General features: G+C 37.8%; 1 protein-coding gene across 3 annotated transcripts in view; it reads left to right on the top strand.

Annotated features, from left to right (window-relative positions):
- nck2b (NCK adaptor protein 2b) overlaps positions 1–18,839 on the top strand; it is a 54,814-nt gene that overhangs the window by 30,041 nt on the left and 5,934 nt on the right. For 2 of the 3 annotated variants that reach the window (XM_053498407.1, XM_053498405.1), the window contains exon 2: positions 8,237–8,478. In XM_053498407.1, coding sequence (XP_053354382.1) covers positions 8,253–8,478 — 226 coding nt within the window. In that variant the 5' untranslated portion in view covers positions 8,237–8,252. Of the gene's footprint in view, positions 1–7,827; positions 8,122–8,236; positions 8,479–18,839 lie in introns of those variants that run through there. The other variant, XM_053498406.1, reaches the window with a different exon arrangement.

Below are 18,839 nucleotides of genomic sequence, written 5' to 3'. Positions count from 1 at the left end.
CTTGTCTTCCCCTCCGGGTTAAGCCTTTCCCAGCAACTGGGTCACAAGGGGCTCGAGTCACATGGCTCAATCTGGCTGACAGTACTGAAAACTGACACCAATAATATTGAGACCAGGCTCTCTCTCTCCCTCTCTCTCTCTCTCTCGCTCTCTCATATTCGCGCAATTATAAAGTACTTCTAAACTTGATTTAAACTTGTGATTTTTATAACGCCTCTTGGACGTTACCATCTCTTCTGATACAATACTCAGTCCTTAAGCAAGAGCAGCGGTTATGCAGTCCTGATCCAATTCACGACTAAACGATGATGTGGCACGTAATATCTAAATACCTGTGCACTAGGGCAACTAAAAATTACACCTCTCAAACTAATAACATCAATACCCTGGTCATTTTTTTTTTAAGGAAACATGGAGAAAGAGCCCACACTTGTAGTATTACATGGCGCGGGTTCGACAGCTACGTCACGATGTAATAATGAATGTAAGAGCCTTGCACTTTATGCACATTTAGGAAGACCTTCCCGTTCGGGAATACTGTAACGTGGATTTATTAATTGGGAAACTTAATTAACTGAAATGAACTGCAAACAAAATTCAACACAAAGCTTATCTGTCTCCTTAAACCATGGTGGAGCTTTAAAAACTGAAATAAACTTAGGACGAGGTTATCCCTTTAAAGGGTTTGATACTTTTTCACTTATTTTCCTATTTCCTTTCAGTTCTCTTTCTTATTTATCTTTTGCTTTCGTTGAGTGCAGACTTATTCCGCCGCATGCTGCTCTCTCTTGAGGTCGGCTTTGTTCTTAGTACTGGAGTGCATAAACTCTACATGAGGCTACCTAATGATTGCACGTCGCCTGCCGGTTTGTGGGGGCTTAAATAGACATGCTGCCAGGTATGGTGCGCCTCTGCTGATTGCCTAGAGTGAGCGCGGATCCGCCTGTTCAGAACTCCACGGCCTAGCCGCCTGCGCATCTGCCTGTACTGAAAAGCGCAGTGCTTTTTCTTGGAGATCTGCCTCTCGTGGCGTTACATTGTAGTACAGCTGTCTGGATGGGAATTACAAGGGAACCCAATACGTTATCGCAATGCCTAGATGTCGATTCAATTTGAATTGCAATTCTGTTAGCATCACAATTTTATAAATATCCCAATTTGGTATTTAATCATATAATTTTTATTTAAGATTTTACTACAGTTTTAAAACAAAACTAGCAAATAATTGGCTCCTAACGCACACGATGCTGTATTGTCTACCAATGCATGAATAGTTTAGCGGATGACTGAGGAACAGGAACATTTTACAATTTTACATAAATTAAAAAATAACAATAAAATAAAAAAAATACAATACTTGTCACTGTCATGATACATAAATTAGAACCGAAAAAGAATCGCAAAAGATATGTAACCAAATCAGATTTTTATAATCTCTTCAGCTGTCGGTTTACAATGTAAAAAAAATTTGATTTATTACCTTTAGAGCAATTCGCTGGCTTGCAATATCACGGTGACATCAAAATAAAATAAGTTGGTCATTCCTACATTCTGCATATTCACTCTTTTACATCAGAGACTGAAAGAATTTTCACAAGAATGAGGAGGATTAGTGAGTTTTGGGTATAATATTTTATATATATATATATACTGTATATATGTGACAGATGCTTAAATTCCCCCTTCTTCTGCCTGTTCTGGAGACGAACCAGCTCACAGCACAGTTCTCCCTGCATCCTTTCGAATGAGCTGCTGAATAAAGCACATAGTGAAGATGATGAAAAATGCTAACTTTGAGAGGACATATTCTTTTGTGTGCCTTTAAGAGGATTTAATCTTTGCTTAACAACTCATAGCACAAGTTGCCAGATTACCGTGGGATTCTTGTTTGCGGAAACAAAATTGCTCTCTTGTGTCCTCGACCTGATCCTGTTTTCCAGCTGCAAGGGTGATTTATGGGTGGCTGTGGACTAAACCGAAACATCTGCCTTGAAAGAACAAAGGCCAGAGATGGTTCCAATAGAACCCCCTTGTGGTCTTGTGCTTTTGTAGCCCATCTAACTCAAGGTTCAATGTCTTGTGCATGCGTGAGATGCATTTCAGCTCACCATAATTGTAAAGAGTGAGTATTTGAGGCACTATATACTTTCTGGCAGCTCAAACAAATCTGATCTCCCAAATCAACATTGCTTTTTTAATATTCAGAACTGATGCTCAAGGGAACATTTTTGCAGTACAATGTGATCAAATGTGCCTAATAGTGCTTAAGGTCTTCTAGGGATTTTTACCTTAAGAACTAAAAATAAATTTCGCCTTGGCGTATGAAGCATTTTTGGAAGAATCAAACCGTTTCGTTGCGAACGTAGCGAGTATAAATATTTTTCGAATTGAATTTTTTTGGCTTTTGTGCAAGATTTAGAAAAGACACAGCACAGCATGTCTCCAGAATGATAGCAAAGACAGTAGCAAGAAGAAAATGGAGCCACTTTTAGTCTCTTTTTTTTTTTTTTTTTTTTTTTTAAACCTTTGCTTCTGATTTCAAACACCTGTTAGATTATTAGGCGTGTTCGAAGGAAAGGCAAGTAATGTAGTTCTGCATAATAGTCAGCAGGTGGCGAAATTCCTGCTTCAAACATGAATGTTCTTAGGTAAAGCAATGACATGAAGAAATGTACTTACGTGGGTGTAAAGACATCTGCTGTAGTTTTGAGCAGTATAAAAGTAAAAAGTATCGTTTAATTAAACTGCTCAAGTAAAGTACAGAAATGTGAGATATGCTTGTAAATAGCTTCCCCTGTATGAGATATCAATCCCTTCAACTGCAACCATATCTTTTATCTCTTGGTTGTTTTTCTAATCTGTTTGCTCACTTTGGGTGTAGAATATATTCCTGGCAAACTCAATTGACAAAAATTTACAATTTGCATTTTTTTTATTTGTGATTTGAACCAGCGAACTGCCTCTGGTCACGGGCTAAATGACCAGTTCATCTATATTGCAAATGTAATACATTATTTTAAAAAAATCAATCAAAACAAAAAGAAACTTGAAAATAAACTTGAAATCATTTCTTCCATTTATTCCAAATAAATACATGCATGCATACATTCATACAGTACATATATACAAAATAATTAATGCAGCGTTGTACATTTGTTCGTGACCTTAAATCCAGAGAATTAACTACAAAAAAGTGTTGCACTAGATAATACAATTTAACTAAGGTTAAAATAATAAATAAATATATAAATAAATATTTAAAATACACACACACACACACACACACACACACCAAATATATAAAAAATTAAAATGTAGGCTGGAAATGTGCACGAGTTACAAAATAAATTCACATTTAAATAAAATTTTATAAATTACACAAGCCTTTAAGGTATAAAAGTAAAAAAAATATATAAAAGTATAGAAGTGTAAAAATATAGTGTATGGCTATGGCAGCAACAGTATGAAATATGGAGTATGTACTGTAGTATGAAATGTGTCAGCAGCAGAGTGGCTGTTCATGTCCCAAAGTGCAAGTTAGTCCTCAATTTATGTAATTTTTTAATTTATCTTTTATTAGTCAATAGAAATCGATGGCAATGTAGTTTTAGTGAATTTTCTTTCCTCGCTCCCTTCTTTCCTCCCTCCCTTCCACAACTGGGCCATCACAGTAGTGTTCTCATGTGCTGTATTTAGAAAGCATGGCAATCAGAGTGAGATACTGGTTTTGCAAAAGTGCCCCAAACAAGAGATCACTTGTGTGAGAGCGGCCATTACTGCAAATAGACATGGAGCTGAAAAGCGCATTTTAAACTGAGAAACAGGAAAAGCGATTTCCTTGATATTCCAGCAAATATTTTTTTTTTTGTGGTGAATAGTGCACACCATTTCAGAAAACTTTTAGTGCGATTTCACTCAGGAGGATGTCTGTATCGCTCAGATGCTCATCTCAGATAAAATTATTCTGCCCTCTCTGAAATGATTCACTGCACTTTCTGATTCAACATGATGAAAAGATCAATAATAAAAATGGTTGGCAACACAACCATTAAAGTAAAATCACACCCTTGGTCTTGTTGTTGTACTGAAAATCGTCATGGCTGTGATCTGGCCATAGGCACGAGTTCACCAGGTGAAACACAAAATGTTTACTTACTGCATTTACCATCTCATGGACATTGTCATTTATTTGCACTACTAGTTGCACAAGAACTCGGTCTTTGCTGCTATTAAGCACAAAATGTTTACTGTGTGTGTATGTGTATATATATATATATATATATATATGTTAGCAGTTAATTTCGGTTCTCATACACAGTGGAACCTTGGATTACGAGCATAATTTGTTCAGAGAGCGGGCTCGTATTCCAAAACATTCGTAAACCAAATAAAATTTTCCAATAAGAAATAATGGAAACTCAAATTATGTGTTCCACAGCCCAAAAAAATAAATACATAACACACAACATTTAGTAAAAATAAAACAAATTAACCTGGACTTTACCTTTTAAAAATAAAGATGTGTTTCCGTTTATGTGCGTGTGTGTGTGTGTGTGTGTGTGTGTGTGAAGCCCCTCAAGTCCAGAGAGAGAAAGTGTGTGAACCGGCACGGTGTCAAATTACGCGCACACACACAAAAGAGGCTTAGGGAGAAAATGAATTTTTAACCTTCTAATAAACCTTTCTTACACAGTAAACATTTCTTATTTGAATTTCACATTACACATTAATGGATAAACTGTTTTGTTGGACAAATTAGCAACGAAAATCGCTAACACTCGCGTGAGCGCATACTAATGGAATCACTGCTGTAAAGTAAAACAAACAAACAAATTAGCCTGCACTTTACCTTTGAAAAGAATTGCGACAGAGCAGTGTTCCTGTGAGGAGCAGAGTGTGTTTGTGTGTGTAAAGCATAGAGGGGGTGCCTCTCTCTCTCTCACTCACTCACTCACTCACTCACTCGGCACAGTGCTGGCTGAAACGGAGAGGCTGAGGGAGAACCTTCAATGAGATTTTCCACGCGCACACACGTTATAGGAAACAGTACACACGTGCTTGCAAACACAAAATAAAGTATGTTTTACACACGCACATGGTCAGGATTATTGATTATACCAGTAAGACACGAGCACTAGGACCCAGCAGGGGAGACGATTACTCACAATTCTGCAGCATAAGAGAGAGAAAAACCGTTCGCCCATTTGTGATCACGTGACGCTCGGCGTCAAAACATGAAGCGCATGCGTGATACATGATACTCAGCACTTGCAAACCAAGACTTGCTCGTTTTTCAAGTTAAAATCTATTTTAAAAATATTTGCTCGTCTTGCGGAACACTCGTAATCCGAGATTTCACTGTATATATAAAATCGCCGTCATGACAAAATTCTGTATAAACGTGCTTTTAAGCTTTTATGCAGCAATTCTATAAAAAGAATTGTATTTCTGACAAGGTTTAATGTGATATAAACCTTGTTTATTTATGCTATTCTACAGAAAAACATCCTGGAGAAGCCACGCTCATTTCATATTAGGTTGGCAAGCTGGCTAACATTCCAGTTACAGGTGCTCCTGTTTAAAATCGTCATCCTTTATTCCTTTTCATTATCATTATTGTCAGATTTCATATTTATAACCAGAATTTATATTTCTGAAAAATATTGTTTTCCCATATCCGTTGATGTCACTAACTCTACTGTGTAGCAACAGTCTTAAACTAGAAAGTGGAATTTTTGCCAGTCGAACACAGATTGGCAGAGTGATGCATGCGCAAATTAAACTTTACAGAGAGATTCAAGGGAAGTATAGGCACTTTAAGAACACAATTTGCCCGATCGAATTAATTTCCCGCAGTGGTTTCCAACCCATGTCCTGGAGTACCCCCTGTCCACCACATACGTTGATGAGCTGGTTGGTAAGATAAAACACCACAAGGTGCAAAGCAGGGGGTACTCCAGGACCAGGGTTGGAAACCAGTACATGATGACAGCTTTTGCTTTTTTTAATGTGACTAATAGAACATCATTCATTTGATACTGAGTTTGTTTATTTGTTTGATATATGAGAGTCGGTAGAAATGTGATTTTGTAACATCACACGCTCCACCAGCACAATGTCGGCACTGTGCTCAAACAGAGCGATTCTCTATTAGCCTGAATGAATATCTATTTGCATAATAAAATAATTTCCCAGCAACAGCCCAAGGGTGGATGATTGTGGCAATGTAGCTGTAACGACATTGCAGTGAAGTCCACCTATGAGGCAATAGGTTGTTTTTGAAAGGTAGAATGACATTGAGATAACATTTGAATAAATGACCCCAAAACAACGTTGCAAATACAGCCTCAAATTAACATCCATTAGCACAGTGCCTGGCCATATCAATGATCCCATAAGTTTTTAATAGGGTTCAGAATTCCAGTCAGGGATTGGGACGGACACAACACCTTCCCGGACACAGCGCGTGTATCTCATGTCACGCATCTCTGAGTGATGTAATGTTACCTTTATTTCATTTTACTTTAGATATATGACTGTGAGATGCATCTTACTGTAGCTCCCAACTTACTTCACTCTAACGAATTGTTTGCACAGCATGCCGACAGCATCACCTCAGTGAGCAGAGTTTAAATCCTGCTCAAGCCATCGGTTTGGTATTAATATTGTTTTGAATTTTCTTTCGCAACACTGTGGTAGGGCATTTGTTTAATATTATCTCATAGTCAATATTGTTCCAACATCAAAGTCATTTCATCATTTAGAAACAATCTAATACCAATGTCAGTTATAATGTTAACAAATTAACACCACTACAACATTTGGCAATGAAAGAAATTCCTGCTCTGCTGCTTTTCTTTTTTTTTTTTTATGCTGGTATCATACCATTTTAAAAAATTCTAGTGCCACGTTTACTGTACAATACTATATTAGTTTAATTTACTTCTTTTTTTTTATTTTATATATATATATATATATATATATATATATATATTTTTTTTTTTTTTTTCTTCTGTGTCACCTGCACATCTATTCCACCTTCCAGCTCTATCTACTAACAGAACAGTTGAAAAGCGATCATCATCTTCATCTAAATGCTGAGATGAAGTCTGAGGAAGGCGCATTCTGCTTGCTTTCAAATCTATGAGCTCACAGATGCACATAATTGTCTAGGGTTTCCGGATGATTGACAGGAGGGAGATTAATACCATGCCTTCTATCCAGAGAGCACGGCCAACATTGCTTCTTCATCCTCTGCTGACTGTAGAATTGTATGGGCCTCAAACTCACAGGCTCCCGTTGACATGGCAAACTAAATTTTTTTCTGTTTAGTAGCGGTATGAAATTAATAAAACATTTAGGAATGTGTATCCCATGTGCCTGGTTAAAATATCGATATAAAAATGTGGCTAACAATCTTTGACAATAGTCACTGAAAAGCTCATAATCCTGCAGGCCTGCTTTCCCATTGGCATGATGTTCAGAGACTGGCAGATTATCTTTTGTTCTGGGCCAACTGGAAGAGAACGAGACAGACACAGAGGAACGATGGGGGAGGGCGAGCTTGGCTGTGAAGTGGCAGTGAGTTGTGCACGCTATGATGGATGGCACAGCGTTCTCCCACGAGACCCTGCAGTGACCGCTAGACCTGCTACGCCTCAGCCGTTGGTGTGGCTGTGGCTCCTGTCAGTGTGATTAGGTAGAAGTGTGAATCTGGAAGTGAATTGTCACACTTCATTGCCTTGTCTCAATCAGCCAGTTCTTGTCAGAGGCATTTGGTTTTGTTCTCTCCCTTGCAACCTTTCAGTTTCTCCTTTTCTGGCCATGGTTCCAGAACAAGCAGTCACACTGTTTGACCTTTTTTAAGCTATTAAATCATTCACAGTATTTAAATGGAACTTTAATAAGAGAAATGTTGGTTTTGTTGGGGGGTGTGTGTGTGTGTTGTCTAAACGTGTAAATCACGAAGCTTTCCTCAGCCAGAAAAGCTTTTACTCAAGCTGGCCGGACTCCTCATTTTGTATCGCTGTCCATCCATGGTTAATTACCCAGGCTGCCGGGTCACTCGATGGCAAGCGGCATCTGGCTTTTCTGGGTTTAGTAGCCGAGCCAGGGACCCAGGTGCTCTTGGACTCTCTAGCTCCTCGCATTTTTATTTAGAGATCATAATAGACGTACTTAGCGTAGTATATGCAAATAGCTTAATTGGAGTTAACCATTATTTTTCTTTCTCTAGTGTGACTCCATGAAAGATGACAGAGGAGGTGATTGTGATCGCCAAGTGGGACTACTCGGCCCAGCAGGAGCAGGAACTTGACATCCGGAAGAACGAGCGTCTGTGGCTTTTAGACGATTCGAAAACGTGGTGGCGTGTCCGCAACGCAGCCAACCGCACTGGCTACGTCCCATCCAACTACGTAGAGAGGAAAAACAGTCTGAAGAAGGGCTCACTGGTGAAGAACCTCAAGGATACACTGGGTAAGCTGTATTGATTGACTGTCTGTTGTTTTTCTTGTTATTTTTCTTTCCTTTATTAAAAACATCTCTGTAGAATCAGGGTGATGTTGCCCTTGAAGGATCATTTGGGATGGAGGATGCGTAGGGGTCTAAACTAGTTGAGATAGTTGGGTTTTGTTATAAAGTTGATTTATTACAGAGCATGTGTTTAATCCCAAATTGGACAACGGATTAATCACGCATGATGATTATTTTTTTGGCCAGGAGAATAGCATGGGTCTGGACATTTTTAAGCTGCCTGAAAGCTGGGATTAGGCTACATAATGCAGTAGAATCCATACCCCAGATTAAAAATATTTTCTATTTCGTGTCTGATCTCAGACAGATTTGTGTTTGGCTTACCTGATACGATCTTGGTGGAATATGAAAAGGTGAAGTACTGCTTGTGATCACATTATATACTGTGATTCAGTCTCTACCACCTGACACAACCATGAGCTGGTCATTATATTTGTAAATGTGCATCATTAATGTAGACCTCCAAATAATATTTTCTAGTATGATATGTGGACAGACTCTTCACTCCAATAAACTTGTTTATGTTCAGTGAACTTTTCTCCCTGTTTTTAGCTATGACGCTGCAAGCAACGATGAGCGACACATTACCTGTGCCATCACCGCCCAGGAGCACAAGAAAGACACGCCCAATTATGGCCTTGAACTTATGGCTCATACAGTGACATCAGCGTCCGGGGCCTTTCAGAGGTCTTAGCGTTTTCGAAAGGCACACTGGTGGCGTTGTCTTTTTGGAGGTCTTAACATGTTCAAAAGGCACACAGGTGTTTTGGTGCGCCTGGGTGGCGATGGCACAGGTTCTTGGGCCCGCTCATCGTTGCTTGCAACTACATTTTATTATTGAGTTTTTGCTGCACATTAAGTTCCTGGTTTGCATGCATTTGGGAGAGGCGTTACATAAATTAAATGTTGAGAATCGTGTGAGCGTGTGCATGTCGCTAAATGCAAACATTAGCTTATGTTTGTGCACACATGCAGATGTGTAGCAGCAAGTTTAGGGCTATTGATACAGACTTCAAAGAGCAGTAATTCAAAGATTTAGTTGGGAGAACTGCTATATTATAAAAAAAAATGTTTAGGTGTTAAGCCAATGCTTGTCCTTTTTTGCATGTAGGAATCAATTTGTTTTCCAAAAAGACAGGTTTGATCAAGGACACGCCAGCGTGAACATCGATTGTGTGCCTCTTAATTGGTACTTAATACTGTGTGACAGGTTTTTAGCACAGAGAAGTGAACTTCAGTGAGTGATGGAGCAATTTGCACCATCCTCCTCTGTGCTGACAGAGTAAAGCGAGCAGCCGTCTGACTGAACACTCACGCCTACACACACACAAACACTGCAGTGCCAAATAAACGAAATCCTTCTCTCTTCATACTAATTGGATGCCTGGTGATTAGAAACAATGCATCTGTTACAGACAGGAAATGGCAGATGGATATGAGCCAAAGCTATTCACAAACCTTTAAAGGTATGGGACATGGTACACTAGCTGAGAAAAGTATTGTATTATTAAATTTTTATAATTCACTCTTATACAGTACAATACAATCATCTTGGACACATTTGAAGAAAAGCTGCAAAGCTAAGATGCATAAAAAAAAACAATAAAATGAAACATTTGTATATAGAGAAAAATCTATTAAACACGAGCTTAAAATTAAAAACAAGCAAATCGTATTAAATAGGGGTGTAATAGAAAGCAGAAATCACAGTTCCCTAAGCCTTGTTTAGCTCTTAGTGGTATTTTAGCCTTCATATTGCAAAATATTGAGGATGCCATCATCAATTTATGCTCTTATATATAATTTCATGGTTGGGAAAAGCCTGATTGGATAGAAAAACCTTTCCTCAAAGGGGTGTTCACAGACGGGTCATTTAAAGCTAGGGACACTGAAACAGCACTTGGAATGCTACTTTAAATGGAAAGCTAGTTTGCTATGTAGGGTGTAATTTAGAATCTGTTCTATGGGGTAAGATTATGGCGTTATATTTCTGCCACAATTCTAAGCGCGTGGTTTGACATTTTGAGAGTAGACAATGCACTCTATGCGCGTGCAATGTCTCTACTGCGCGCTCAACAGCTCGATTCTGTGCATGCAATGTCTCCCCTGCTCGCTCAACATGTTCTCCGCGCACGCGCGACTTCTCGAATCTGTGTGCGCTCGACTCTGCCTGCATGCGCATGCGACGTTTATTTTCTGTGCGCGCTCGACTCTACCTGTACGCTCGCTCAACTTTGTCCAGTGGTACAAAACTGCCACAAAACCAGCCAATCACAGACTTCCACACACTACTTCTGATTGGCTGTTACTTCTCTATCAGCTGGTTTTATCGACTGCATAACGCATATTATAATTTGCATAGTGCTTTTAAAATGCTCATTGTCTCAAAGCAAATGATAAGAAATTTAAATTACATATAATTATATACAAATGAAAAGAAATCATATAAGGGAAGTAATATAAATAAAGTTTTTATTTATAAATATTATAAACAAATATTATAGTATTTATTTTTTTATTCAATAAAGTATTAGTATATACCAGTTTCGTTTGCCCAGTGTGTTTTTATTTACGTATCTAATTAACCATATAGCTTATTGTTAGACTACATCGACTAAAATTCAAATCGGATAACTCGGGCGCTTTACTTATAAACCTTTATTTACAACGCTTCCATTAAGTGGTCTGTAGTAGTGCCACGTGATTGGGGGAGAAACAACCAATCAGAAGTAGTTTGTGGAAGTCTGTAATTGGCTGGTTTTGTGGCAGTTTTGTAACACTGGACAAAGTTGAGTGAGCGTACAGGCAGAGTCGAGCGTTAAAACAAATTAATCAAGTTAATTGTTAAAACAAATGAACCTGCACTTTACCTTTTAAAAAAGTAAAAATTAATCCTGACAGCTAAGTGTTTATAATATATAATATAAATTATATGGTATAAATTGATAACCCTGACTCTATTGTCAAGTAGAAGATTGATCAGAAGACTGAAGATTTCACAAACTGCTCGTGTAAAGTCAAATTTTTTTATTACAACACAACATGAGATATACAAGCTTATTTACTCTTGTCTCAGGTGCACTTTCCTCGTCTGCCATCTTGCTGTCGAACACTATATGAACGCATGTGTAGTTTGTAAAACAAAGTTTTTTTTTTTTTTAGATCTTCTTCTTTATGTATAAATTGACTTGTATGAGAGTTTACAAAACCACATTTTATTCATTTATGCACAAAGGCCAATATGTACAAATATTTTAGTATATGCACATCTTTTTTGACAGCTACCTTACCCCATACTATTGTTTCCAGAAACCATGTAGTATCCTTGATCAGGGTTTGGAGAGAGATTTGGAATTCAGCCTTGTGTTAGAAGCTAGGTAACTTTGTAACAGTAAATAAAAGAAAAGATGGTTCAGAAGCAAATTAAAGTAATTAAGAAGAAATAACTGAGGACACAACGTGGCAACATGTTATCAAGAAGATGCGCCCGCAACATTTAAATCGTTGTGGCAACACTTTGGATTCCTTGTGGAAATAAGAAACGGAGAAAAAATTACAGCCAAGACAAAGGCAATTTGCAAACACTGTAAGAAATGAATACCGTACGTCTTTGCTAACCCAAGCACTATGCAAAAGCATTTAGAAAACAACCACAGCTCGTTACTAAAAGCTGCGTCTGTGAAGAAACGGAAAGCAATTCAGTTCGCATGTAAGGGCAAACAACCATAACAAATGCCTTTGCCGCTAAACTTCCACCATCCAATGCAAGAGCCACGGCAATAATGAGAGACATCAGCGTTTTCATTGCAGCCGATATGAGACCATTTTCTGTGGTGGATAATTTGGGATTTCGGCGACTCATCCATACACTAGAACCAAAGTACGCCATCCCTTATTCTTAAAAGAGAACATAAGGGATGTATAGGTCATTACCTTATGACCTAGGTCTTAGCTCTTTTTCCATGCTTAAGAAAATTTTGTTCATTGTTTTGCACTCTGAGTTTTAAGACAGCACTACTTAGATAGGTAAACTAATTATGGTTAATTGCACGTAAAGGGATATTTGTGTTTATTATTTATTTTGTATTTATACTATTTAATTTTATTGTGCAATTAATTGCCTGTCAGTTTGTGGCAAAATATTTTGCACATGTTATTACTGCATATCATTCATTAAAATAGGAGTATTATTTCATATAGTTGATTTTAAAATCGACATGCATTTTTTTGCATTTTGTGTTTTTCAGTTAAATAAAATGCTATTTTTGCTATATTTAGGATTTCTTAAAAAAAAAAATCTAAAAGTCTCGTCTTGTCTCGTTCTTGTGAACCCAGTCTCGTCTCGTGGGAAAAGCGTCTCGTCACACCCCTAGTTGTAAACATGTAATTTAAGTATTTAAATCCGTCAGATTACACTGAACTCAGATTCCGTTAAAGCTTCATTTCTCAACATACTGTATGAGATTGCCATAAGTTTCCATTTTGAACAAAGAAATCGTTTGTTTATTTTATGTAACCAGAACAGTTAGAAATTAATTAAACAAATGCAATGTCTTTTTGGATCAGAAATTATACAATTAACTCAAAAACATACAATAATATGCAATCATCTTGGCATTGTCTTGCCATGTGCCTGCCTAAGACACTACACAGAGCTGGTACATTTCTATAGTTACCATTACCTGTCCAAGTATATTTATTTTTGTAAATGTTTGTTTAGCAAACATTGTGCCGTCTTAGTGGTTAGCACTGTTGCCTTGCACCTCCAGCGTCCGGGTTCGAGAGCCTGTTATCAAATTTAAATGTTTTTGTCAGTTAGTAATTGCTACAACCAAAAAGTTATAACCCCATAACTCATCCAAGTAATTATCATTAAAATAATAATAAATAATACACACATTTATATTTCTGAAGCATGTACTGCTCCTTTTTTGCCCATTTTCATAAGTAGTTTAAAGATTAAAACAAAACTTTGGTGCAATAATAAAATTATGAAAGTAGAAAAAAAATCATTAACATCATCTTCAGCATTCAGCTACTATAATATACTAGATCAGCTTTTTTAACCTTGGCCCCAGATTGTACACATGGATGGATACCACTACTCCAAAAGACATTGCAAAACAAATTTGTGTTTTGATGTTGGTGTCTGACACGCTAATGTCACAACTAAGTGCTATGTCTTTGACGAGAAACAAAAGAATGTTTATGGAATGCTATGAAGTTTTCATGCCTGAAGTCCTACAGGATCACGGAGATCTTAGGATCTTAAGGGATTTTCCAGTGTGTCACCTGTACATACAGTGCAAAATATACGGTTCTACTTCTACAGACTGAAAAGTGCCTTAAGATACAATGGTTGGTTATGTAACAACCTCATCAGTAACCTCATTTCCCCTCTTGTCCATTCCAATCAGCATTCAGCATCACCAATACACTGTACTAATCACTGACCTGATCATCTCTCATCATCTGCACCTGTTTCTCACGGGATTAGATAAGAATATCAAGCCGTGAGTTGAATAAGCTACGACAGTACACTATGACGTTGGGTTTAACTCCATTAGCTACAGTAGAGACAGTTGTACATAAAAAAATAAAATAAAAAAAGACCATCATTTTCAAGACCAGGGATCATTTTCTCAAGTTTCAAGTGTCTCATTAGGATAAAAGCATAATTACAACCTGTTCCAAAGTGTTTATAACTGAACCCTGGTTTCCAAGTGTAAATATTGGAGCTCATTATTTAGCCACAAGCACTGTGGGATTAGATTTACTCACTGATAAGTAAGAACACTAGTTAATGTACCTACTTATTATTTGATTAATATTCAAAAGAAAAACGCCAGCAACATAGAACTCTTACTTACTTTGTGAATTAATGTATTAATGTTAAAGTACATTCATTGTTTATGTTAAATAAACCATTAAATGGTGTCCGTTAAGGGAATCTTATGTAAAGCAGGACTGTAAAGTGGAAGTAATGACCATGTTACAGCATATTTATTCTTTATGGCACAGCTGCCCCATTTAGTTCCCCGATCTGCTATTACAGATCTTGACATCTCGGTTATCTAGAACAAATTAGATCAGACCTGTGCCCTGACGTCCTGGAGCAGCAATGAGACGCCTTTGCTCCGTCATGTTGTGAGTCATCTTCTGCTGTGCTTTCATGCGAACCATTTCTTTTTATTGATTTTAAATTGTACTATAAGTTTCAAAACATACAATGATATTCATGCATCTTTGCAACAGAGATGGCTTTATTAAATCGATTGAAATCTTTTTTTTTTTTTTTTTAACTTAGTTAAATGATAAATCCTAATTAAATCTTTGTAAGAGTTATTATATAGCTATTATATTGTAAACACTATGCTAGACACCATAACTCACCCATTTAATTGTTTTAAGTGTTCATAATAAATGTAAACTATTTTTTTAGTTATTTTAAAAGTTAGATCACGAATTAGGTATGAAACAAAATGACAACATATGAGGTCATTCATTGACATCATGTTCAGCGTTCAGCCACCATGAGTTACTGTAGCAGATCAGCTTTTATAGCCTTGGCACAGGTTCTACTAATGGTGGATGGATGCCATTACTCCAAAAGACATTGCAAAACAAATTTGTGTTTCAATGGTGTAAAGCCTAACACAAGAATTTCATGGATGCTTAAATCAGTGCTATGTTTGAGGGCCTGCTTCATGGATATGGAAAATGATTTATGGCATGCTATGAAGCTCTCATGCCTGAAGTCTTCTGGGCTAGCGGAGAGTTGTAGCTTTAGGGATTTCCCAGTGTTTTCTCTGACTAACATACAGTATGCACAGGATGTACAGTAGCATCAGTGAGTCAAGGGTCAACTTCTGCTTTATTTTCACAAGAACTGTTTGGAATGTAGTGACCTTCATGACTCATGCCTGAGGATAAATCCTGTTTTTGTTGCTTGTTAAAAATGTGCCAATAACCCACTGTAAAATTAAATTAAATGACCATTTCCGATAACCACACCAGTGAGTATATTGGCATAAATATTTAGAAAGAACAAAATGCTAGTTTAGGGCCGTAGTTATTGAATATTTTGGTAATCGAGTATTCTAGCAAAAATGTAATCGAGTAATCGGATAAAATGTACTTTTTTTTTTGTTGCTTTTTTTAAAAAAAAAGAAAAATCTACTTTTATTTTTTGAATACGTTCAGCATTTTATTAAAAATATACATCGTCATTATTCACAATACAAGGAATAGCTTAAAGTTGACTGGGATGAATTAAGTGCATTACAGCGACATACATTCTTATTTGAAAGCCTTTTCTTAAATGCAAAAACAAAAACAAGGTACTTCAAATGACTTAAAGCATCAAAAAAACTAAGGCACACAGTGAAATAAATAATTATATAAAAACACTAAGTTGTACAACTTAACTTTCAGGACTGAAAGTTTCTCACATCTCAGGCATAACATAAGCCTTTACTGACAATTTCTGTCGTTTTCTCTTGCTCCTTTCTTTTTCTCTTGGCTCGCTGATATTTTTATCGCTCTTTTCCATTTTGCCACCTGCAACAAAACGCTTTCTCAAATCAATACACAGCTAACTGTTGGCTCTCCTCCTGCCTTGTGGGTGACGTAAGCGGTTCTTCGTCTGTGTTTACTGGCGGTTTGCATCCGGAAGTGTCACGCCAAACAAATAACTGCACAAAAACATAACGCAAGCTTTTAAAATTAATTAAAAGAAGCTTCAAATTACTCGAGTTACTCGAGGAATTGTCAGCCCTAGTCTAGTTTAAAACAAAACACTTAACCTAGCTAAGCAAAAAAATACTAATAATGCAAAAGAGAGATGCCACACAACCCTCTGACGATCATCTGTTAATATTAGGTTGCATGGAACCAGAGACACAAAACACAAGACATGCACAGGGCTCCAGGTGAGGTTTTAGTACCTCTGAAGAGTCTTGGTGCATAATTAAATGATGTTTATAGCATATCAGCTTACTTCATACGGCCTGCTCTCATCCTCACCTGTTTGCAAATCCTGTGATTCAAAATGTGGAAAGGATTTAATTAATTCAAGGGCATAAAGAACTTTTGGAATCACTGAAGTCATAATAATAACAGTCTCTAAATTAATAGTATTTCATATTTCCTACATCAACAGTACAGGCATCGACCGCGAGAGGCTGCACATGCAACATAATAAAAGATGGCCGACTGCTTGACTGTTCGAGCGCAGCGTGCTATAAAGTGTGGAATTCTATTGTTCTTGTGCCGAGATGGTGGCGTACAGTGAAAGGAGGGATGCAGCACAAAAAATTTCAGACTGTGCGTTCCATCCCCAGACATTTTAGGGATTTGGTTGATGCCACCAAGGCCTGTGTTTTAATTTGAATATTTGCTTTTTATTTTCCTATGTTATAAAGTACATGTGCAATTTATTTTAGAAATATGGACTTTATCACCAATTTTTAATGCATACTTGCTTAGTCCTAATAATGGGATGAACTATTTTTTTGCATAAAAGGACATGTACATCACTCACCATCCATTTTAATAGGTACATCTGTAAATCTGCGGAAAAGTCTTGAGCCACATATTCCTTCCTGTGTGTAGACACAATTTAGGAAACATAAACAAACGATACGCTGCAAAGTGCTTTATGATACAGTGTAAAAATTGGTTGCCTATGTAACAACCTCGACAGCAATTTAATTTCCCCTTTCGTCCGTTTCATGTAGCATCACCAGCATGCTAAGGTCTGCATATCATCTCATCATCTGTCACAGTTTCAAATTCAAATTCAAATTCAAATTTTATTTGTCACATACACAAACATACACAGTATGAAATGTAGTGAAATGCATTATACGACTGCCATTGACCCTAAAAAAGAGTTAAATTTTACAAATTAGTAATAAATATGAATAAAAGAAATACGATAGAAATTAAATTAAAAAATTAAATTAAACTAGGAAAAATAGAACTAAAAATAAAAATAGAAATGTGCTAGGAAAAAAAAATAGAACTAGAAATAAAAATAGAAATATGATGTACAAAATAGAAATATACTGTGCAATTTGAAATATACTGTACGGTGTGTGCAAATATGCATAGAGCAAAGTGTCTTAGTGCAGAGGTTATTAAAGTGTCTTTGTGCACTGGTCCAGGATGTAAATGTAAAACTGTAAAATGTAGTGTAGTTGTGAAGGTAGGTGTGCAAGGTTATTAAAGTGTCTTTGTGCAATGGTCCAGGATGTAACGTACGACATGTAGTGTATATATGAAGGAAGGTGAGCGTGTAATTGTCCATAGTGTTCATGGATGTAAGAAGATTGATAGATTTGACCAATTATGAAAATATTGTGTAGTTCTGCATAGTGGTGTGGTTGTGGTTGAGAGACCTTATCGCCTGCGGGAAGAAGCTCCTCCTCAGTCTCTCTGTGTTGGCCTTCAAGGAGCGGAATCGCTTCCCAGACCGCAACAGAGTAAACAGTCCGTTATTGGGGTGGCTGAGGTCCTTCACGATCTTCCTGGCCTTGGTCAAGCACCGCTTGCTGTAAATCGATTGCAGGTCAGGGAGCTCGATGCGGATGATGCGCTCAGCTGATCGCACCACCCTCTGTAGAGCTCGTCTGTCCTGCATGGTGCTGTTCCCGAACCAGGTCGTGATATTTCCCGTCAGGATGCTCTCGATGGTGCAGGAGTAGAAGTTCCTGAGCACCTTGGAGGGCAGTCTAAAGTCTCTCAAGCGTCTGAGGTGGTAGAGACGCTGTCGGGCCTTTTTTACCACGGTGTTGATGTGACAGGACCATGCCAGGTCCTGCGTGATGTGAACACCGAGGTATCTGAAGCTGTCCACTCTCTCCACTGGGCTCCTGTTGATGACGGGGGTCTGGTAGTTCCTCACCTGCTTTGTACTAAAGTCCACTATCAGCTCCTTTGTCTTACTGACGTTCAGGAGGAGATTGTTTCTCTGGCACCAGTTCTCCAGATTTCCAACCTCCTCCAGGTAGGCCGTCTCATCGTTGTTCGTGATCAGGCCCACCACAACAGTGTCGTCAGCAAACTTGATGATGGTGGTGGAGCTGGTAGTGGCCACGCAGTCGTGGGTGTACAGAGAGTACAGCAGGGGGCTCAGAACACAACCCTGGGGGGCTCCAGTGCTGAGAGTGAGGGAGGCTGAGACATGTCCGCCCATCCTTACTGCCTGTGGTCTGCCAGTTAGGAAGTTGGAGATCCACTGACATATAGATGAGCTGAGTCCCAGGTGCTCCAGCATGGTGGTAAGTGTGGAGGGAATTATG

Source organism: Clarias gariepinus, chromosome 6, assembly GCF_024256425.1.
Source record: "Clarias gariepinus isolate MV-2021 ecotype Netherlands chromosome 6, CGAR_prim_01v2, whole genome shotgun sequence".
NCBI lineage: Eukaryota > Metazoa > Chordata > Actinopteri > Siluriformes > Clariidae > Clarias > Clarias gariepinus.
The sequence above is the reverse complement of the archived record's forward strand: the minus strand, read 5'-3'. Positions and strand labels throughout refer to the sequence as shown.